Source organism: Cynocephalus volans, chromosome 6 (genome assembly GCF_027409185.1).
Source record: "Cynocephalus volans isolate mCynVol1 chromosome 6, mCynVol1.pri, whole genome shotgun sequence".
NCBI classification, from domain to species: Eukaryota; Metazoa; Chordata; class Mammalia; order Dermoptera; family Cynocephalidae; genus Cynocephalus; species Cynocephalus volans.
This window is the reverse complement of record NC_084465.1, coordinates 65,839,276-65,863,896: the sequence shown is the minus strand read 5'-3', so window position 1 is coordinate 65,863,896 and position 24,621 is coordinate 65,839,276. Positions and strand designations below refer to the sequence as shown.

Sequence of the window (24,621 nt, the reverse complement as noted above, 5' to 3'; positions counted from 1 at the left end):
TACAAAGAAAAAAAGATGAATTTGCTCATTTAAAATATATATGGCTGTTTAAAGCAAAAATTATAACATCATATTATGAAATTTATGTTGTACATAATATTGTAATTATAGCATAAAGGATGGGGCAATGAACCCATATATAGTTGCAAGATTCTTACATTATATGTGAAGTGATACCACATTAGTTCTAAGTAGACTGTAAAAAAGGACTGTAAAGAGAGAAGAACATAGTAGTCCACAGAGCAAGCACTTTTTTTAATGCAAAGAGGAACAGCTAAAGGCCCAAGAGATGATTAAAATCAAATTCTAAAATTTTTCAATTCAAAAGACAGCAGGGAAGAAGAAACAGAGGTATAAAAAACAGAAGAGAAAAACAAAAAAAACCCCTCAAAACAAAGCAGTAAAACAGAAGACCTAAATCCAACCAGAGCAATAATTACATTAAATGTAAATGGACTGAGTCCAATGAAAAGGGAGAGTATTAGAACCAATCAAAAAAGGAAGATTCCATTCTATATGCTATCTGTAAGACCTACAAACAGCAAAAGAAAGCTGAAGTGCTATATTAATATCAGATAAAAAGAGTAGTAAGAAAGGTAAAGGAGAGAAAAGTCATGAGAAAAAAGTCAAAAAGACATAATCATAAATGTTTATGAGCCTAATAATATCAGAACTTCAAAATACATTAAGCAAAGTAAAAGCATTAAGGAGGAGCAACTTATAAATTCATATTCATAAACAGAAATTTTAATATCCCACGCTCACCAACTTATAGAACTAGTCTTTATTAATAAAAATTAGTAAAGACACTGACAATCGAAATAACATCACCAACTTTAACTTACTTAACATTTATAGACCACCACACTGAACAATTGCAGAATACACTTTTTCTAAGATAGACCAAATACTAGGCCATTAAACAAATTATCAACAAATTTCAAAAGACTGAAATTTTAACTAGTGGAATTAAAGTGGAAATGATTACTTATAAGAGATACAGAAATATCTCAAATATTTGGAAATTAAACTATATTTTTCTAAATAACAGATGAGTCAAAAGAAAATGGGAAAATAATACACAATATACAAATTTGGGGGCTCAACAGAAAAAATAGCAGAAAAGAAATAAATGACAAATCACTAAAAGAAATACAAATGTCCAGTAAATATGAAAATATACTAGACCTCACTTGTAATTAAGAAATACAGAATTTTAATTAAAAGATTATTCTTTGAGCTTGTAATTTCACTGCCAAGAATCTGTCCTAAGTAAATAAATGAATAGGTGCACAACAATATGTACCAAGGATGTTAATCACAGCATTATTTATAATAGTAAAAAGAAAAAATGGTGTAAATAATCAACAATAGAAACATCATGTTTATAAAACTTAACTTCTCTGTGTCCTGCTGGATATTCTTTCAGACAGATAATATATTACTTTTAGAACCATATAAAAATCATTGGAGCCATTTTTACTTTGAAAATAAAAACTACAAAAAAAGTTTAAAAAAATTTTTCCCTCTAGTAATTTGTTTTACTATTTATTTGAATATTGTTAGAAAATATTTTTTTAAGCCTAACTCAGGAAAATAATTCTTTTTGTTATATCATTTTCTATAATCTGTCTGACAGCATACTACATCTAGAACGCATTCCCTGTACAGCTTCTCAAATTTTCTCACTGCTGTCATTCAAAATGTTAGTAATGGAGTATAGTATAAAAATCATTCTTTGGAATCACGCCATCTTGAGTTGAAATTCCAGGATAATTATATCTACTTTGGCTCTAATTCTTTCAACTCTCAGTGTTTGTAAAGCATTTAGTATAGGGTCTGCAACACAGAAGGAATTCAATAATAATAGCATTAAGTACTATTACCTCTTAAAATTTTATCTTTGGAATAAAGTAATAATAAATTAATTCAACAGTAAGTGCCATATCCCAAATTTACTTTAGCTAAGCACATCACATTTTTTTATACATTAAAAGTGGTAACCATAAAAACTGCTGAAAAAATTTGAAAAGTTATGTGAAGGAAGTGTAGCAAAATTAGATTGATACTGTATAAAAATGTGCCACATAATATCAAAAGCGTGAGTCATAAAAAGTACAGTTGTCCCTCGGTATTTGCAGGGGACTGGTTGCAGGAACCCCTTTGGATAGCAAAATCCGAGGATTCTCAAGTCCCTTATATAAAATGGCATAATATTTGAGGGCCGGCCCGTGGCTCACTTGGGAGAGTGTGGTGCTGATCACACCAAGGCCACGGGTTCAGATTCCTATATAGGGATGGCCAGTTAGCTCACTTGGGAGAGCGTGGTGCTGACACCACCAAGTCAAGGGTTAAGATAAAAAAAATAAATAAATAAAAATAAAAATAAAATGGCATAGTATTTGCATATAACCTATACACTTCATCCCATATACTTTAAATCCTCTCTAGACTGCTTATATTACCTAATACAATGCAAATGCCATGTACATAATTGTTATACTGTATTTTAAATTTTGTATTATTTTTATTGTTGAATTGTTATTTTTTATTCTTTTTTATTTTCCCAAATATTTTTTGATCTGTGGTTGGCTGGATCACAGATGCAGAAGCTAAAATATGGGGGGCAGACTGCAAAAATAATTTTCTTAGGACACCATAATTATTTTTCAAAAATTTCCATTATGTTACTTTGTAATAAAGGAGAACAAGAACTACTACAATTTATATACACAGATTATTAAATATGCTAAATTTAGCCAAATCTACTACAAATGTTTTTCAACACAATTTCTGCTTTGATTCTATCATATCGGTCATTTAGCAAATTATTTATTGAATGCCTTTTATGTGTCATCCACTATGTCAAGCAGTGGAGATATAATGGTAAGTAAAACCAGACACAATCCCTGTCTTCACGGAACTTACAGTGTAGTAAGGAGAAAGACATTTGAATCACCACTGTCAGAAGTGCCATAAATGAGATGTAGAGAATCCAAGTCAGGGAGAGGGGGAACCTTGGGAAATGGCATCAGGTGGACATCTAAAGGATGAGTGAGAGTTAACTAGGTGAAAGGGGGAGGGAAAGACAGATGGAACACAACATTTCAAAGGCTTTGTGGCAGGAGGAAAGGTGGCACCCTTGTGAAATTAAAAAGGTCAATGTGGCTGGAACATGGAGACCAGAGGGAAAGCACTGTGTGAAATAAGGCTAGAGAAAGTCAGGGGCTCAGCCACACATGACATTTTACAAACACTTCTATCTTCAATTTACGAGTGATAGGAAGTCAATTAAAAATCAAGATTGGGGACAGGAAGGACAGGTTGTTATGATTAGATGTGAAAAGATTATACTAAGTAATGTATGGAAAAAAAACCAAATTGGATAGGTCAAGAGTGGAAGGAAAGTAGATCACACAGGAGGCTACTGTGTAGTATAATTTAGAGATGATGGCAGCTAGGGCTAGGTAGGGGGAATGGAAATGAAGGGAAAGGAGGAAGTTTAAGATTTGGGAGGTGAAACTGACAATTCAGTGATGATAGGATATAGGGTGTGAGGGAAAAGAAATGTCAAAGTTGGTATCCCAGGTTTCTGCCTTGAAAATCCAGTTGGTTGGCTGGTGCTGCCATCTATGGAGATAGGGAATACCAGAGAACCAGGTACAAATGGAATATTTTAGTACGATTTTAGTTTTAGACATGATGAGTTAAAGGGGCTGTCAAGACATTCTGGAGAGGGTTTCAAATAGGCAGTTATACATAAGTTATGCAGCTCAGAAGAGAGGTCTAGTTCAGAGGGAAATATGTATACTGAAAAACACTTGAGAGAAGAGAACATTTCCTAGCAAAAGAGTAGAATGAGAAGAGGAGATGTGGACTACCAGTGACTCCTTGCCCACAGAAGATGATGAGCCTCCAAAGGGGTTAAAAACAATGCTTCAATATAAATTTATTCTAAGCACAAGCAAATCAGCCTTGGTCTCAGATTTTGTGAATTTTTAAAATTTTCTCATTAGATGGCATTCAATTGCATAAGTTATTGTATTACTTTTGTATTCCTAACACAGTCCTCTTTAAAATTCAATGATTATTTAGTAAATACTGCCAAACATTTCTGCTTTCCACTAAATCTGTATCAACTTCATTACCTTGGGACTAAATTTGACAAAGGACAGTATAAAACTCAAATCTATTTTTCCTGTGTAAAGCTGAATGAATGTTACCAAGAATATGATCTATAAATCTTCAAACTAGCTTAGTTTAACAGCTCTGAAACAAGATTCTGTTCTGGCTTTAAGAGCAACTATAATAAACTGTAGCTCTGTGCTCTATTTTACTAACCATTTATCTCTGTATATCTTATTTGATTATCAATCATCACTGATATTACCTAAACAATACAGAAGAGATGCTCATTTGAAATCTTGCATTACCCTCTATTTTATGCCTTAACAAGGGAATGAGCTTTCCGATCTGCCATCTGTGGTGGAACTGCCACCGAGATGCAGATTTTCGTAAAAACCCTTACGGGGAAGACCATCACTCTCGAGGTTGAACCCTCGGATACAATAGAAAATGTAAAGGCCAAGATCCAGGATAAGGAAGGAATTCCTCCTGATCAGCAAAGACTGATCTTTGCTGGTAAGCAACTGGAAGATGGACGTACTTTGTCTGATTATAACATTCAGAAGGAGTCAACTCTTCATCTTGTATTGAGACTTCGTGGTGGTGCTAAGAAAAGGAAGAAGAAGTCTTACACCACTCCCAAGAAGAATAAGCATAAGAGAAAGAAGGTTAAGCTGGCTGTTTTGAAATACTATAAGGTGGATGAGAATGGCAAAATTAGTCGCCTTCGTCGGGAGTGTCCTTCAGACGAATGTGGTGCTGGAGTTTTTATGGCCAGCCACTTTGACAGACATTATTGTGGCAAATGTTGTCTGACTTATTGCTTCAACAAACCAGAAGATAAGTAATTGTGTATGAGTTAATAAAAGACATGAACTAAAAAACAAACAACAAAAAAAAAAAAAAAACAAGGGAATGAAATACAGAACAAATGCTTTATAAGTTATCAAAAAAGTTTTCAAAGAATAGACAAATGGCAAGTAGGAAAATTCAATAAGATTCACTTTATTGAATTTGCTTCAATTATTTATTATGTAAAATAAATAATTTAGGGAAATATCAATGGAGTAAAAATGGAGTAGATCATTTAATAATACTTGATAACACAATGTTTAAAAACACAGCAACTGTTCCTTTTCATTACAGTTGAAACTACTGGTTAAGTTAGTCTTAGATTCTAAAAGATACTGTAACTTATGAGTTATAATACATTATTACATTATCTAGCTGAATGTAGACACCTGTGGCAGAGACGGCTATCTGTACTCAAAAATGCTGTTGCACAGAACTGCTACTTGTGCCTAAATGTGGCCACGTGGCTGAATTCTGGCCAAAGGAACATGTGCAGGAATGATGTATGCCACTTATAGGACTGGATGAAAAAACTTCCCACACTTAATTCCTCCATGCTCTTTTCCCTTCCTGACTGATTGGCTGGAATGGAGATAATCCCCAGGGCAACCTCAGAAGCTACTTTAATATGGCAAAGTCTCAGTCATTCAGGATACTTGACTGCAGAGCAGAGCTCCTGTCTCACCTAATCTAAATGGAAACGCTTTGGACTATTACATGATTAAGAAATGTTTACTGTGTTTGAGCCTATGCTTCTGTTTCAGCAGCCAGACTATCCTAACTAGTTCCACAGATGAATAGCTTCCATGTTTCTGCCAGCTCTACGTATATTTAAATGCATACTCTGTATTTAAAAGCTCAAGTAAAGGACAGGTTATATGTTCTGGTGCTATGAACTTTACCCTCAAGAAACACAATTTAAGATATTTTGTGTTTTTGTACAAGCTTTTATATTATGGCTGTTAAGCATTATTAATGGCTGAAAAAATACTTTATCTTTAAATTATATGATTTTTAAAAGCTATTCTGAATTTCTAAATTTGATTTTTTAACAAAGTTCTAAGTTTTTTCCCATAGGATTTACTTTGTAATTTATAAAGATGGCAATGGAGAAGCACAATTTTATAACAAAAAGGTGGATTTTCAAAAAAAAAAAGAAATAACATTTCAGGTATATTACCTATTCATAACAATTTTCTGAGAGATTGATAAATGTTAGGCATTTTGGAAACAAACAAACAAACAAATCATTAAAAGCTGCCCTCAAGGAGCTCCCAGGTTAATATAGATAAAAAGCATATAAAGAGATTATAGGAATGGGAGCAGAGCATGATGGCTGACTACAAGACTCCTCTCCTCCAAAGACAGACAAAACAATGACTATGCATTTACACTCGGGCGTAAATAACTAAAGGAGAGCGCCTGAGTACATCAAAGGAGTAACAAAAATGCTAGTGAGCACAGAAACTCGGGATAGCCACATAAAGAAGAGAAGAAAATTTCTGGCCTCCACCACCCGATCCCCCAGTCAGCAGTGACAGGGATCAAGGAGGAATTCCTGCCTGCAGGGGATAGGTAAGCCAGAGTTGTGCTATAAAAGCCTGCAATCCAAACTACAAGGGAGTTGAGCAGCCCTTGCAGGCCGTGAGCCCAGTGTGGGAAACTGCATTAATACAGGGAGGGAGTTCACACTGAACCTCCCCACTCCTGGGTCCAGGGCTGCCACAGCATATCACCATTTTTGGGATTACAGCCAAAACCCTAGTTTTCCCAGGGGGCCAACAGCTCCTGCACCTCCACAGCCTCAAGCTGCCTCATCATGGCAAGTCTCTGGCACCCTGAGCACATATTGTGTCCTATACCCTGGGAACAAGCAGTCCAGTGCAGTGTGGAAGCCACCCTCAGGACAGAGGGAGTCAGTGTGCACACTTTCTAGAGCCAGAGAGCTGACCGCCACTGCTGGCAGCACTGCTGTCTTTAGTGGAGTGCCCATGCACCTCTCACAGGGGCTCTGAGTCCTGCACAGCTCCAAAAAATCTGCCCAGACCCATGTATCTAGCAGGAAACTGTGAAGTGCCTTGTCACCTATCTTGAGGGCACAGAGCTCCATCTGCAGCTCTAGTGAGCATGCCTACAGCTACCTACCCCAGCTAGGGAGCTGCAGAGACATATAGCAGTCAAATTGTCAAAAGTCAAAGACAGAATTCTAAAGACAGCACAAGAAAAGTGATAAGGCACCTATAAGGGAATCCTCATTAGACTAACAGCAGACTTCTCAGCAGAAACTTTAAAGGCCAGGAGAGAGTGAAATGATATATTCAAAGTACCGAAAGAAAAAAACTGCGAGCCAAGAATACTATACCTAGCAAATGAAGGAATGAAGGAGAAATAGTGTCTTTCCCAGACAAACAAACACTGGGAATTCACCACCACAAGACCAGCCTTACAAGAAATCCTTAAGGGAGTCCTACATCTGAAGGCAAAAGAACAATAATTACCATCATAATAACAAGTGAAAAAATAAAACTCTCATCTAGAACAGATATGCCAGTAAGAAATAATTTATTATCAATACAAAAAACCACCAAACAGCAAACAAACAACAAAAGAGAAAGGAACTAAAGATACAGAAAACAACCATAAAAAATTAATAAAATATCAGGCATAAGGCAATACCTCTCATTAACAACCTTGAATGTAATTCCTCATTTAAAAGATATAGACTGGCTGAATGGATTAAAAAACTAGACCCAACTATATGCTGCCTACAAGAAACTCACTTCACCTATAAAGACATGCACAGACTAATAGCAAATAGATGTAAAAAGATATTCCACACAAAGGAAAACAAAAAATGAGAAGGAGTAGCTATAAAATAGACTTGAAACCAAAAACTATAAAAAGAGACAAAAGAAGGAAAGACATTATATAATGCTAAAGGGATCGATTCAGCAAGAGGATAAAACAATTGTAAATATATATGGACTCAACATTGGAGTACTCAGACATATAGAGCAAATATTATTGGATCTAAGGGAGAGATAGACCCCAGTACAATAGTTGGGGACTATAACACTCCTCTCTCAGCATTGGACAGATTGTCTAGGCAACAAATCAACAGGGAAACACAGGATTTAAACTATACTTCAGACCAACTGGACCTGGCAGATATCTACAGAACATTTCATGCAACAACTACAGAATATACATTCTTCTCATAAGCAGATGGATCATTCTCCAGGATAGATATGTTAGGCCACAAATCAAGTCTCAACAAATTTTTAAAAAATTGAAATCATGTCAAGTATCTTTTCAGACCACAACAGAATAAAACTAGAAATCAAGAACAAGTGATACTTTGAAAACTGTACAAATATATGGAAATTAAACAAGATGCTCTGGAATGACCAATGGGTCAAAGAAGAAATTAAGCAAGAAATCAAAACATTTCTGATGTCTGACAAAGGTGCTGAGAACATACACTAGGGAAAGGACAGTCTCTTCAATAAATGGTGCTGGGGAAACTGGACATCCACGTGTAGAAGAATGAACCTTGACCCCATCTCTCACCATTTCACAAAATCAACAAAATGTATTAAAGACATACATGTAAGATGCAAAACTATAAGATTTCTAGAAGAAAACACAGGAGAAACACTTCAGGTCATAGGACTGGGCTAAGATTTTATGAATAAGACCTCAAAAGCACAGGCAACACAAGCAAAAATAAACAAATGGGTTTTATCAAACTAAAAAGCTTTTGCATAGCAAAGGAAACAATACAGCAAAGAGATAATCTGCAGAATGGAAGAAAATATTTGCAAACTATGCATCTTATAAGGGACTAATATCCAGAATAAGAAGGAATTCAATTAACTCAATAGCAAAAAAACAAAAAATTCGAGTAAAAGATAAGCAAAGAGGTGAACAGACATTTCTCAAAAGAAGACATATAAATGTCCAACAGGTATATGAAAAATGCTCAACATCATTAATCATCAGAGCACATCGAGATTTCAACTCACCCCAGTTAGATTTGGCTACTATGTAAAAGACAGAAAATAACAAATGCTGGCGAGGATGCAAAGTAAAGGGAACTCATATATTGTTGGTGGATTATAAATTAGTACAGCCATTATGGTAAACAGTATGGAGGTTTCTCAAACAACTACTGACAGAACTACCATACTCAGCAATCCCACTACTGGGTATATATCCAAAGGAAAGGAAATCAACATGTCAAAGACATTCCTGGACTCCCGTGTTTATCACAGGTGTATGCACAATAGCCAAGATTTAGAACCAACCTAAATGTCCATTGATGGATGATTGGGTAAGGAAAATGTGGTGTGTGTGTGTGTGTACACACACACACACACACACACACACACACACACACACACACACACACACACACACACACACAATGGGATACTACTCAGCCATAAAAAACAATGAAATTCTACCACTCACAGCAGCAAGTGAATGAGCTTGGAGAAAATTATGTTACATGAAATAACCCAGGCACAGAAAGAGAAATAGAAAAGTTGAACTTTTAAAAGTAGAGAGGAGAACTGTGTTACTAGATGAGGGAAAGGGGAACAGGGAGGGGAGATAATAAGAGGTTGGTTGATGAGCACAAAATTACAGCTAGATAGGAAAAATAAGTACTATTGGTATATAGTAGTAGCCAGGAATCTATAATAAATGATCATTTAGTGTATGTTATCAAATGGCTAAAAGAGGAGCTTAAATGTTCTCTTCACAAAGAAACAATAAATTTTTGTGATAACAAATTTGCTAACCACCCTAATTTGATCGCTACACATTGTATACATGTATTGAAATATAACTCTGTACCCCATAAATATGTGCAATCAACACATTTCAACTAAATTAAAAATACTAATAAATATTTTAAAAAGAGATAACAATACTGATTTCTAAATGTATGACATAGATGCATGGGATATAATAGGAATAGACAGGAAAGGTCTCAATGGAGACATGAAAAGACATACTTAGAAAAGATTTCCTAGAAGAGGTGATTTCTAAGGATAAGTTGGAATGGGCAAGGTAAAGAAATGAGGAGAGTGACAGCCCGGTTTAAGAAGCCTGTGTCATAAAGTCTACCAAAAAATTTGTACGGTTTTTAGTCTGGGAGAGCCAGGAAAGGGTTTTCATCAGGGGAATGACATGTTTAAATCTGCATTTTAAAAGAACACTATAATGGCAATATAAAAAATTAATTGGGTGAAAGAGGAATGGCAAAACTGGAGACTAGGACTCAGGGTACTACAATTCAGATGAAAAATAATGTAAGCCTGAATTTAAGTCAGTGGCAGCATTAACGGAAAGAGCTAGTAAGGGTGCAGGGAGGCTGAGAGATACTTAGGAAGAGAAAATGGTACTATGGACATACATAATAGAGATGGAAGAGTAAAGTATGACTTCCAAGTTTCTGGCTAGGGTAATTACGCAAACGTTGGTGCCCACTAATCAAGACAGTGGGAGAAATGATGAGTTCAGCTGTGGAGATTCTTGGACTGAAAAGAAAATGATAAATAAGCACTTAGAAATACAGTCTAGAATACTTGATTAAAGTCAGGTAGTAGATACAGTCTTCGTTGTTTAGGTGGTTTTTAAAACCATGGGTTTCATTAGGTAAATGTGCATAGCAACGCCTCTCAGAGTGATCCACTTGGTAGCCTTGTTTACAGGACTTATTTGTATTCCTCACTCTACATGTAATGACTTAGACTCTCTGGGGTTAGTCCTAGGAATCTATGTTTAGTTTCCCAGGCAATTACACTAAAATTTAAGAGCCACTGGTATGCAAAGTAGGAAAAAAACACCAATCGTAGAACCATGGAAAACATTAACATTGAAGAAAGTGATTCTGGAATGTTATATACCAACTTATCAGCAGTGGTGATCAACAAGATAGAATATGGAGTTTTATGTTTTCTTCTGATCAAAAATTTATATAAAATTTTGGAAGTTGACATTCTATTTTAGTATAGATGATAAAGATCTATATCTAAAATAGACAGCTAGTGCCTCCAAACAACTGGAATAAAATAGCCATTTACTTTTTAAAAAATGTATTTAAAATTTTTCTTTAATTCAACATTTACCTTTCTTTTTCTTTTTCAAGATATTTTTAAACCAGAAAATACTATTCTTGGAAACCTGCCAAAATGTTAAATATCAAGTGTGCAATGAGAGGGTCCAACCTAGCATGTGACAACACCAAGAATAGCTGTGTTAAGAATCACATAGAACTTACAATAACCTGAGTCACTAGAAAAATTTTTCTAAGTAAATTGGTTATATCTTAAAAAACAAAAAGACAACTCTTAAAAGTGATGGTACATTCTTGAGTTGACTTTTAACTTTGCTTTGTGCATTTCATGGTGAAAACAGCTTTTACATAAGATAAATACAGTTGACAATACTAATAACACAATCATTAGATATTTACTTGAACTACTACAATTTTATACTTGAATGACTTCAGTAAAAATCAGTAACAAAACCAGGACTAAGACTATGGATTCCAATGCCCAACCCCACTCAAATCAGACACATTTCTAAAACGAGACAATGTGTAAGTTGATTTAGTAGCTTCATTTTTAAAAAGAAATTTTCAATTTCCCCTCTTTGATTTATAGCCAGTTTGTACTTCAAAATACAAAACGTTATGAGGATGCAGAGTACTGCAGTAACCACTGCACAAAAAACAACTTGGGCTTGTTAACAAACCATTTTGTTTTATATTAAAATACAAAAATAGCCATCTTTTAACTGTGAAAACTTTCAAAAGGTACCCATGTTATCAGAAGCGTAAGACATTTCTTTCATTACCATGAGCTCGAAGTAAAGCTTCAGCAGTAAACAGAGGAGCCTGAAGCATGTCTGCAGTTTCCACAATAAGCATATCTTTCAATCTACGAAGATCCTGAGGCCTTAATCCTTCATATGGCTTTGAAAAGAAGAAAAACAAAGTTAAGTTGGCCATTATACTCTTAGGAAGTATCAAAATACCTATAAACAAGTATATGGTTATCATTTATTTAACTTCACAGTTTCAATTTGGGTTACCTAGGTTCAAAAAGCTTTCTTATGCTCTACTATCACAGATTTCAAACTACCCTTTCACAAGTTTCTTTTAATCTGGAAAGCAGATGCTGAGGCTCATGAACTTTATCATTCTAAAAATAAAAGTATCATAGTATAATGGCAGGACAACCTTACCTTACAGTTTTGAAAATATGGATAATATAGAAAAGTATTAGAAATAAAAACCTAAAATCCCAACACTGAGCAATAATCATTACTAAAGTTCCTGTGTATTTAAATTCAGTCTGTTCTACTTGCAAATCAATTATATGTGAATATATGATGGTACTTCAAAAATATTGTGGAAAAATGGAATTAAAAGATAACATGAATCCTTCCATGAACTTTTCAAAGTAGTCTTGTATGTGTGTTCATTTAGGCACAGTTTTAGTCATTAAACCAATGAACATTTACACTTACTAGAAAGTTATGAATCTGCTTAGTGTTTAATTAAATGGATCAGGACAGGAGCAAAAATAGGTCTTCCAAGGACTGCAGACTCCTGTGATTGGACGGGTAGAGACCTCACCTGAAGTGCTGGGTGAGAAATCTTGGGGACCAGTTATAGAAGGGCCTATGTACACAGAGGAGATTAGGAAGGAGGTTTGGGAAGGCAACCTGACTTGTCCCCAAAAAACTTTGAACTGGCTGGTTTAGGGAGAGCCCAGTTGAAGATGAGGAATCAGGGCCATGGTGTCAGCCCAGCCTATTTCTCTTACCTGCCCTAGGGTAAAATCATCTGTGCTGCAGACTATTTCATTCCTTTGGTTGTGTATTTTATATCTTTTCTCTGTTTCTTAATAAAGTTCTTTTGAAAAATTAAAAAAAAAAAAGTTATCAGTGAACCTGCAGCACTCCTTTTTGGTTTTCCAAAATATTTCTTGGATATTCCTGTCTATTTTTTGAGTGAACTGTAGACTTACTCTATCAAATTCCAACCATAATTTATTTGGGATTGCTAGTGACATTATATGATTCCTATTAATTAATTTGGAGAGAAATGATTATACCATACTATTCAGACTTCTTATAAATGCTCTCTCTGTTCATTCAAGTGTTCTTTGATGTCCCTTTGTTTTCTCACTTTAGGTACTATATCATCTCAGGTTTTTTATTCCTTTATTTATATATTTATTATTTATATTTATATTTACTATATATTTACCCTTTATTTATATATTTTTTGCTTTTAACAGAAAATATATAAAAAATAAAAATCACAAGTGTCTCACCATTTTGAATCAATTATTGATAACATTTTCCCCGTAATTGTTTCAAGTCCTTTTTGAAAAAAAAAGAAGCAAAACTCAATAAAGCTAAAATAACCTGTAACATGTTCTCCCCATTCCATTTCCTTAATCTCCCCCATCCCTGCCTATGGCAATCACTATCATGAATTTGATTTATGGCTGTTATAATATTATGGTATAACATCATATATGAGATTACTTCAAAAAGTTCATAGGAAAATGAATTAAAAGATAATAACATCCTTCCATGAACTTTTTGAAGACCCCATGTACATCTTTAGGCAATTTGCTTTCCTGTATTTTTATTCAATATTACATTTTTATCATTCAAATACTAGAACATGTATCTATTTCATTCTTTTAAACAGATGTAACTAGTTTATTGCAGTAAGCATAGAACTAACGGTCATAGCTTTAAAAGTCGTAGAAATTACCACATACTTAGAAAAACAACCACTGAGGATGGCCTCTGGCGGCACCTATCACAGTTTTTAGAAAGCCCCGGGCAGTTAACAAACCTCACCCATTGCAGCTGATTTATAGATATTTTAGAATTAGATTTTATTTCTTGCCCTGTTTTTAGTATTATGGTAACTCTTTCATTAGTTCTAACTCAACCCCATATGACTAGGACTAATCACCAGGGTTAATTTCTCACTTGACACAATTAATTTTCTGATCCTTAGACATCTTCTGGCAGTGATGCATATAAGAGCAATAAGTATGATAATGATAAAAAGGACTGACAGACTTGATCACATAAAAATCTGCCACAATTTCAGCACAAAAAGTGTATTTACCTTTAACATGTATACAAAAACAAACATCGTTAGAGAGAAAAACTTTTTACCTAGCAAACTGGCCAAGGTTAAAAAAAAAAACAAAGACAATACTCAAATGTTGGTAAAGCTGTGGTGAGATGGCCCTCAGATACCCTATAGGTGAAAATAAAAATCAGTATATCATTTAACAATCTAATCATGTATCATGGGCTTTTAAAACATTCATCTTCTGACCCAGTAATTTTACTTTTCCTAAGATATAATCACATATATATATCTGTTCTAAGATATAATCACAAATGTGAACAAAATTATTTGCAATGTTAGATACAAAAATGAAAAAACGCAAATAACCCAAATATACATTAAGAGAGTTATATGACATACACATGTTAGAATACTAACCTAAGCAGTCATTCAAAATGATTTTCATGATGAGTTTGTAAAAACCATGAGTGTTAAGGGAAAAAAAAATCATGTTGGATATAAAATATATAATATCATCACAATGATATAAAAATATGCAAGGAGAAAAATGGAAGACAATTCAGCAAAATATTATAATTATTTTAAAATGGTAGAATAATGAATAATTAAAATTTTCATCCTGCTTCTTTTTTATGAAGAGCATGTTTTACAGAAAAAAAAATAATTAAAGAATAAAAGAAAAATCACTGGGGATGTTAAAGGGCTACCAACTGTGGCAGTGCACACAATCTGTTGTGCTATTCCTTTTAAAAAATGAGAGTGAAGACTTATGTTAAATGGCATTTACAGTCTACTTCACCTACGTAAATATTCGGCTAGCTATATTGCCATGAATCTCTACATACAGGTATATCCCGTGAACTTAACTAGAAAAAGAAATAGAAATTTAACCCAAACTATTCTATATAGGGGTACCATTAAATAAAAAAGAAAGACTACAATTTAATCCAAATTATCCTAGAAAAAGCCCCAAACCATCACGTACAGTTTGCTTTTAAGCTAATTTATAAAACATACTTTTCCCTGCAAAAACCTAGTAAATGCTTTAACGGTTAAACTTGTAGTACTCATTCTAGTATAGAAGTTATACACTATGCATATCACTGCTTCTAGAAAATGTGTTCCAAGTCCATACTTGGGATTCCAGGTACCTCTCTTTGTTTCAGCAATGAGAGTGAATATTTCTTGATATTCATTTTTTCTTTCTTAATTTTATTTTGTCGATATACAATGTGGTTGATTATTGGGGCCCATTACCGAAACCCCCATCCCTTCTCCCTCTCCCCGCTCCCACCCAAGAATGTCCTTTCTGTTTGCTTGTCGTATCAACTTCAAGGAATTGTAGTTGTTATGTCTTCTTCCCCCCACCCCCTGCAGTTTTTGTGTGTGTGTGTGTGTGTGTGTGAATTTATTTATTTATTTTTAGCTCCCACCAATAAGTGAGAACATGTGGTATTTCTCTTTCTGTGCCTGACTTGTTTCACTTAACATAATTCTCTCAAGGTCCATCCATGTTGTTGCAAATGGCAGTATTTCATTCGTTTTTATAGCTGAGTAGTATTCCATTGTGTAGATATACCACATTTTCCGTATCCACTCATCTGATGATGGACATTTGGGCTGGTTCCAACTCTTGGCTATTGCAAAGAGTGCTGCGATGAACATTGGGGAACAGGTATACCTTCGACTTGATGATTTCCTTTCCTCTGGTTATATTCCCAGCAGTGGGATAGCTGGGTCATATGGCAGACCTATCTGCAATTCTTTGAGGAACCTCCATACCATGTTCGATAGAGGCTGCACCATTTTGCAGTCCCACCAACAATGTATGAGAGTTCCTTTTTCTCTGCAACCTCGCCAGCATTTATCGTTCAGAGTCTTTTGGATTTTAGCCATCCTAAGTGGGGTGAGATAGTATCTCAGTGTAGTTCTGATTTGCATTTCCTGGATGCTGAGTGATGTTGAGCATTTTTTCATATGTCTGTTGGCCATTTGTATATCTTCCTTAGAGAAATGCCTACTTAGCTCTTTTGCCCATTTTTTAATTGGGTTGCTTGTTTTTTTCTTGTAAAGTTGTTTGAGTTCCTTGTATATTCTGGATATTAATCCTTTGTCAGATGTATATTTTGCAAATATTTTCTCCCACTCTGTTGGTTGTCTTTTAACTCTGTTAATTGTTTCTTTTGCTGTGCAGAAGCTTTTTAGTTTGATATAATCCCATTTGTTTATTTTTCCTTTGGTTGCCCATGCTTTCGGGGTCGTATTCATGATGTCTGTGTCCAGTCCTATTTCCTGAAGTGTTTCTCCTATGTTTTCTTTAAGAAGTTTTATTGTTTCAGGGTGTATATTTAATTCTTTAATCCATTTTGAGTTGAGTTTAGTATATGGTGAAAGGTACGGGTCTAGTTTCATTCTCCTGCATATTGATATCCAGTTCTCCCAGCACCATTTGCTAAAGAGGCAGTCTCTTCCCCAGTGTATAGGCTGGGTGCCTTTGTCAAAGATCAGATGGCTGTAGGTGTGTGGGTTCATTTCTGGATTCTCTATTCCATTCCATTGATCAGTGTGTCTGTTTTTATGCCAGTACCATACTGTTTTGGTTATTATAGCTTTGTAGTATAGCTTAAAGTCAGGTAGTGTTATGCCTCCAGCTTTATTTTTTTTGCTCAGTGTTGCTTTGGCTATGTGTGGTCTTTTGTTATTCTATATAAATGTCTGGATAGTTCTTTCCATTTCTGAGAAAAATGTCATTGGAATTTTGATGGGGATTGCATTGAATTTGTATATCACTTTGGGTAGTATGGACATTTTCACTATGTTGATTCTTCCAATCCAAGAGCATAGGACATCTTTCCATCTTCTTGTATCCTCCCTAATTTCTCTCAGCAGTGGTTTGTAGTTCTCATTACAGAGATTTTTCACATCCTTGGTTAACTCAATTCCTAAGTATTTTATTTTTTTGGTGGCTATTGTAAATGGGCAGGCTTTCTTGATTTCTCTTTCTGCATGTTCACTATTGGAGAAAAGAAATGCTACTGATTTTTGTGTGTTGATTTTGTATCCTGCTACTGTGCTGAAATCATTTATCACCTCCAAGATTTTTTTTGTAGAGGCTTTAGGCTGTTTAATATATAGGATCATGTAATCTGCAAACAGGGACAGTTCGACTTCATCTTTACCAATCTGGATGCCCTTTATTTCCTTCTCTTCTCTGAATGCTCTGGCTAGTACTTCCAGCACTATGTTGAAGAGGAGTGGTGAGAGTAGGCATCCTTGTCTAGTTCCTGTTCTTGATGATATTGGCAGTGGGTTTATCACATATGGCTTTGATTATTTTGAGATACTTTCCGTCTATACCTAACTTATAGAGGGTCTTTGTCATGAGTGAGTGTTGAATTTTATCAAATGCTTTCTCAGCATCTATAGAGATGATCATATGGTCCTTGTGTTTGACTTTATTAATATGGTGTATCACATTTATTGATTTGCGTATGTTGAACCAACCTTGCATCCCTGGGATGAATCCCACTTGATCATGGTGAATAATTTTACGTATGTGTTGCTGTATTCTGTTTGCTAGTATTTTAGTGAGGATTTTTGCATCTATATTCATCAAGAATATCGGCCTGTAGTTTTCTTTTTTGGTGATATCTTTACCTGGTTTTGGTATCAGGATGATGTTTGCTTCATAGAATGAGTTTGGGAGATTTGCGTCTGTTTCAATCTTTTGGAATAGTCTGTAAAGAATCAGTGTCAATTCCTCTTTGAATATTTGGTAAAATTCTGCTGTGAATCCATCTGGTCCTGGGCTTTTCTTTGTTGGGAGCCTTCTGATAACAGCTTCAATCTCCTTTATTGTTATTGGTCTGTTCAAATTTTCTACATCTTCATGGTTCAGTTTTGGGAGCTTGTGTGTGTCCAGAAATTTATCCATTTCCTCCAGATTTTCAAACTTGTTGGCGTATAGTTGTTTATAGTAGTCTCGAATGATTCCTTGTATTTCAGATGAATAAGTTGTAATATCACCTTTTTCATTTCTAATTTTTGTTATCTGAATCTTCTCTCTTCTTTTTTTTGTTAGCCATGCTAATGGTTTGTCAATTTTATTTATCTTTTCAAAAAACCAACTTTTTGATTCATTGATCTTTTGTATTGTGTTTTGGGTTTCAATTTCATTAAGTTCTGCTCTGATCTTAATGATTTCTTTCCGTCTGCCATTTATATTATACTAGTGGGTTTTGATTTTTCTTGGGTTTTTATGGCAGTGGTAGTTATTTTTCAGGAACCAAACCCTGTACTCCCTTGAGGATTTCTTGTAAGGGTGGTCGTGTGGTGGTGAACTCCTGCAGTTTTTGTTTGTCTGAGAAATATACTATTTGCCCTTCATTTCAGAAGGATAGCCTTGCAGGGTAGAGTATTCTAGGCTGGCAATCTTTGTCTTTTACTATTTTGAATATATCATCCCATTCCTTTCTGGCTTTTAGGGTTTGTGATGAAAACTCTGATATTAGCCTGATTGGGGCTCCCTTATACGTGATTTGATGCTTCTCTCTTGCAGCTTTTAAGATTCTCTCTTTCTCTTTGAGTTTTGCCAACTTGACTATAACATGTCTTGGAGAAGACCTTTTTGGGTTTAATACGTTTGGAGATCGTTGAGCTTCCTGGATCTGAAGATCTGTGATTTTTCCTATACCTGGGAAGTTTAATGCCACTATTTTGTGGAATATGTTTTCAATGCAATCTCCTTTTTCTTCCCCTTCTGGAATACCCATGACTCGGATATTTGAGCACTTAAGGTTGTCTGATATCTCTCTCAGATTTTCTTCAATGCCTTTGATTCTTTTTTCATTTTTTTCTGCTTGTGTTATTTCAAACAGCCCATCATCAAGCTCAGAGGTTCTCTCTTCAACTTCCACAAGCCTGCTGGTTAAACACTCCATTGTGTTTTTTATTTCGCTGAATAACTTCTTCAGTTCAGCAAGTTCTGGTACAGTTTTTTTCAGGGCATTGATTTCCTTGTACATTTCCTCTTTCAGGTCCTGTATACTTTTCCTCATTTCATCATGATGTCTAGCTGGGTTTTCTTGTATCTCATTCAGTTTCCTTAGAATTATCACTCGAAATTCCTTGTCAGTCATTTCAAGGGCTTCTTGTTTTATAGGATCTAGAGCTTGAGATTTATTATCTTTGAGTGGTGTACTTTCTTGATTTTTTTGTATTTCTGGTATCTTTTCTTCGATGTTTATTCATTGTGGCAGGGGGTTTCACAGTCCACTGGTTTTACACTATTGACTGACTAAGATATTGCTGTGGTTGCCAATTTGGTATGGCTACCTTGGTGACTACTCAGTTGGCCAATAGAGCCTTGCGTGTGTGGCTGCCTCGGGCCTTGGGCCTCTCCGGGGAGCCACCTCTCTGTTCAGCTTGGACTCTGCCAGGCTGCTGGGTGATGGGGTGTTACTGCAGGGTGTCGCTCCTGCCGCTGCCGCTTTCCCCGCTGATGCCACTCCCGCAGCCTCTGCCGGCACTACTGCCGCCACTTCCCAGCTTGTGCCGCTGCTGCCGCTACCGCTGGTGCCGCTTCCCCTGCTGCTGCCGCTGGCACCGTTGCTGCCACTGGCACCGCTACTGCCGGTGCCACCGCTGCTGTCTCCTCCGCTGCTGCTGCTGCTGCACCCGGTTCGTCTGCTGCTGCCACTACCGCTGGCACCGCTTCCGCCGCTGGCAAGGGCGCCGCTGCCGCTGCTGCTGCCGCCGCTGGCTCCTCCGCTGCTGCCACTGCCATCGGCTGCACTGCCGCCGGTTCCTCCGCTGCTGCCGCAGGCTCCACTGCTGCCGGTTCCTCCGCTGCTGCCGCTGTCCCTTCTGCGGGTGGGCTCAGAGTTGCGCGGTCACCGACTGCGAGCGGTGGTGGCTCCAACCTTTCTAGGGGCCCGCTCTGGGGTTGGGCTGGGGCAAGTCGCTACCTTTTCTTCTTTCCAAGTAGGCACTGTGATTTTTTCCAGTCCCTGGTGCCCCCAAGTCTTGAGTTTCCACCGCTGCCGCTGCCTTCAGACCTCCATCTTGCCACGGGGCAGGCCGGGTAATCCTTAGCGTTTTGTCAGCTTCCCAGAGGGCAAACGCTATCTCCTTGCCATCACCGCTGCCTCTCCTGCCACTGCCTCTCCCGCCGCTGCCTCTCCTGCCGCTGCCTCCACTGACCTTTCTTGATATTCTTAATGGCAGCAATTGTATATTTTCTGGTCTTATTTTCTAAATGTTCTTTTTTCAGATTAGCTATCATTCTATCTCATTTATGTTGAATCAAATATGTAGAGAGAAAATGGTACCTAACTAATGGGGGAAAATTAATTTTCCTTGCAATTCTGGCATAATATACTGAAAATTTTGATTTTAGATATATTGAGAAAGAAGGGATAATATAAAGCCATCTGTACAGATTAGGTTTTTTAAAATGCATGCAATTTTAAACTTAAAATTGGAATGGAAGAAAAATAGTTTTTATGTCACAAAGACATATTGACTTCATGAGCACGTAACATATTCACTCCAAATCTCTGTGAGAGAACTGTAATTAGGTCATGTGAAGCATTTCAATACATTGCTCAGTCCCAAGCAGGCACTAGCTCTCTCTTCTGCAGGAGGGATTAAAATGAAGGTGCCTTTCTCTTTTCTGTTGCAAAGATAAACTGCTTCTATTTTCAGATTAAACAAAAACCAGAAATAACCTTCAAAGCAGTCAGTACTGATACAAAGAAAGAAAAAGAAAACTAAATGAAAAAGAAACAGGGAATGAAAGTACCTCTTTTGCCTCCGCATACTACTGCTACCAAAAGACCACTGAAGAAATGTGAAACCACCTCACATAGAAATGCATAACATGTATAAAATGTTGGTTGTCCTCAAAAACTCTTTGAGAAAGACTATGACATAAAGGAATTATGAAAGAAGTATTCGTTTGTATTTGAAAATAGCCTTCCCCCACCCTGGACTGTAAAATATGTTCATTATTTAAAACAAAACAAAACAAAACAGTACTTATTTACTCAAATGTATCGGTAAGTATTAAAATTTTAAAAGACGTGAAAGACACTCAGGGGAGAGAAAGGATATTTCCAATTCCCCTTAATACCAATCTCTCATTAGTTGATGCATGAGTTTAGCCTGGGAGGTAGAGGGGAAAACAGCCAGAGAAAGTCTTTATGATTCTTAGAATTTTCCCTTCATTTCAGTGTCCTTTCTCCTTACCCAGCTGTTCTTACCTGGGCATCAAGACCTAAGATACTCTGACCTGTACTTTGACCTAACAGGAAGGTAGCCACTCCCACAGAGCAGAGGAGGTTAAACCTGGTAAACAGGGTAGCCGGCGAAGGCGATGTCCAGCATATGGGTTCCATGCCAGAAAAAGAACCTTGAGACTTCCTGAGTTATAGACTGGGAGTAGGGAGGGAAAGCAGGGATTCTTTAGATGGGCTTTTCTAGCAACACCTTGCCCACTCTTCCCTTCATTTATTCAGATGTAATCACACAATCCTACTTCTTCAGAGTCTGATCCTTGGGCCAGCCCATGGCTCACTCGGGAGAGTGCAGTGCTGATAACACCAAGGCTGCAGGTTTGTATCCTATATAGGGATGGCTGGTTAGCTCACTGACTGAGCGTGGTGCTGACAACACTAAGCTAAGGGTTAAGACCCCCTTACCAGTCATCTTTAAAAAAAAAAAAAAAAAAAAAAAAAGAGTCTGATCCTTACAGGGCGATTACTCACTAGTTTTTCTTTTTTTGCTTGGGGTTTAAATAAATTGAACACACTCTTTCCAGCCATCACTCTAACACATCATCTTATTTTTATTTCTTTATAGCAGTTACCACTCTGAAATTATGTATTCATTTACTTATTAAACTTATTTTTGTGTTTCACTCTCTCTGCTGGAATATAAATATCTTGAGGGCAGGTGCTTATCTTTGTTCTTCAGTGTAACTTCCAAGAACCCAAAACAGTGTCTAGCCAAGTATTAGAGTTCTGTTGAATGATGAGATCAAGAAGTGGATTTTACCCATTTATAAATTAATCATTTAAAGGAAAGAACTAAATTAAGATGTGTCAAGAAGTTATGGAGATATATTATACACTTCCCACATCATTAACTGAACCAAAACTTAGCTAAAATATACACTTCACCTTAAGAACATAAATTTAAAAAAATACCTAATTATATGACTTAATACAATTACACAGCAGGCCATGTAAAATTACTAACATAGACAAAATAATTCAAAAGTTACCATGGTCAAGATAGAAGGTGTAATAATGAATTTTGAAGAAGGCACTGTTTTTTTCTTTTTAAATTGAGGTTAAAAAAAAAACAACCCATAAAATTAACCATCTTGAGGTATGCAATTCAGTGGCACCTAGAATATTCACAATGTTGTGAAATCACCAACTCTATCTATAGTTCCAAAACATTTTCGTTTCTCCAGAAAACCTCATACCCATTAAGCGGTCACTCTTTATTCCTCCTTACCCCACACCCTGGAAACCACCGATGTGCTTTCTCTGTCTCTATGGATTTATCTATTCGGGATATTTCATAGAAACAGAATAATGTTTTTGAGGTTGATACATATTACAGCATGTATTAGTACTTCATTCCTTTTTATGGCTAATATTCCATTGTGTGGACATATCACATCTTATCCATTCATAGTTGATAAACGTGGGTTATTTTCATCTTTTGGCTATTGTGAATGGTGCTACTAAAAACATTTGTGTACAAGTATTTATCTGAGTACAAAAGTATTACTCTTTACATTATAAAAACAGTAGACAAAAACAAGTCCAATATGGATTAAAAACAAAACTAGAAAAATATACAGGCATATGATTATAATATTAGCATGTCATAAATTTGGAAGCCATAAAGAAAAAAAATTTACCCCTCCGAATACTGTACAAGTGATAAACTTAGGATATGGAAAAAGAAAAAGTTTTTTAGAAAGTATTAAGAAAACATGAACAATCCATAGAAAAAAGGCAAACGAAGAGTGAATTCACAGAAAAATCAAAGAAATAAATTAAAACAAGGTATCATTTATTTGTCCAAACAGCAAAAAATAACAACACTGATAATATCCAATGATGAGAAGAGTATGAGAAAAAGGATTCTCTAATATACTAATGGAAGAAAAGTAAATTAATATAATCTTTTGGGACAGTTCAACAGCATCTATCAAGGTTTAAAATCTTATGATCCATCAGACCAATTTCTAGAAATATACAGGGAATATACTTTTCATTTTTTATGTATATATTTTTGCAGCTGGCCAGTAAGGGGATCCAAACCCTTGAACCAGCTGTTGGAATATACTTTTTAAATGTGTATATAAATGCAATAGTAATGATGATGATATGATGATCTTGATTATAGAAGCAAACAATTACCTAACACTTAAAATACACCAGGCACTGTTCTACACATACACATAAGCATAAGCATATATTAACTCATTTAAGAATCACTACAACCCTATGAGGTAGAGACTATTACTATCTCTATTTTAAGGAAGAAAAGACTGAGGCAGAAAGATTAAATAACCTGGCAAGTAGGCAAGTAAATGTTCATTCTAGTCTTGTTTTTAAAGACAAAAATATCTAAATTACTTAAATGTTCATCAATAGGTAAATGAGTAAAGTGTGTACATAACATGTTCTGACTTGGAAGAGATGTTCATGATATACTGTTAACTTGAAAAAATATTTTAGTAGAACTCAATGTATGATATGATCCCACTTTTGCATTAAAAATTCAATATGTACATATGTTTGCTTAAGTCTAGTAGTACACACAAGAAATGACAGGGGAGGGTAGAGTCAGCAAGGAGAAAACTTTCATATTTTTAGCAATAAATATTTATTATAAATTTCAGGAAATTTGTGAAAATAGAAAAAATAATAACAGTAAAGAAAATTATCCATAACCACAAATATCATTTTGGTGTACTGCAATCTTCTTCCTATACATACTAACTATATACAAAAAAACTACTATCAAATTGTTCTGTAACTCTTTTTTAACTTAATGTAATAGTTTATTGTAGTTATACATTTAGTTCATTTAGATCTTAAATCTGTGGACAATGAGGACTATTGTTTTCTGATGTAATTACTGTGATATTATGACATATGTATATATGTTTTTGTCCATGGTCCCTGGCTCATAACTACAATAACCCTTCTTCTTCCATTGTAATATCAGGGTACTTCTGGCTTCAGAAAACTGAGTCTTTCTCACCTTCTCCTGCCCTCCTTCCACCCGTTATTTTGTTTCCCTGAGGCAAGCCATAGAAGCTAGAATCCTTCTTTCCCAAGGAGGATCACAGAAACCAGCCACAAAGCCAGTCACAAAGCTATAATCTTTCTGTCTTGGAAGTAGCCATAAAGAAATTCTCTGACCCATCTTGTCTGGTTGTAAGTCATAAGACACCCCCACTCCAGAAAGGGTCT

At 35.8% G+C, this 24,621-nt stretch overlaps 2 protein-coding genes across 5 annotated transcripts in view; one reads left to right on the top strand and one right to left on the bottom strand.

Moving 5' to 3' along the window:
* ANKIB1 (ankyrin repeat and IBR domain containing 1) overlaps nucleotides 1-24,621 on the bottom strand; it is a 160,535-nt gene that overhangs the window by 62,136 nt on the left and 73,778 nt on the right. For all 4 annotated transcript variants that reach the window (XM_063100255.1, XM_063100254.1, XM_063100256.1 and 1 more), the window contains exon 5: nucleotides 11,845-11,962. In XM_063100255.1, coding sequence (XP_062956325.1) covers nucleotides 11,845-11,962 — 118 coding nt within the window. The remainder of the gene's footprint in view (nucleotides 1-11,844; nucleotides 11,963-24,621) is intronic.
* LOC134380629 (ubiquitin-ribosomal protein eS31 fusion protein) lies at nucleotides 4,481-5,007 on the top strand. The gene has a single exon (XM_063100670.1). The coding sequence runs from the start codon at nucleotides 4,503-4,505 to the stop codon at nucleotides 4,971-4,973; it is 471 nt and encodes a 156-aa protein (XP_062956740.1). The 5' UTR covers nucleotides 4,481-4,502; the 3' UTR covers nucleotides 4,974-5,007.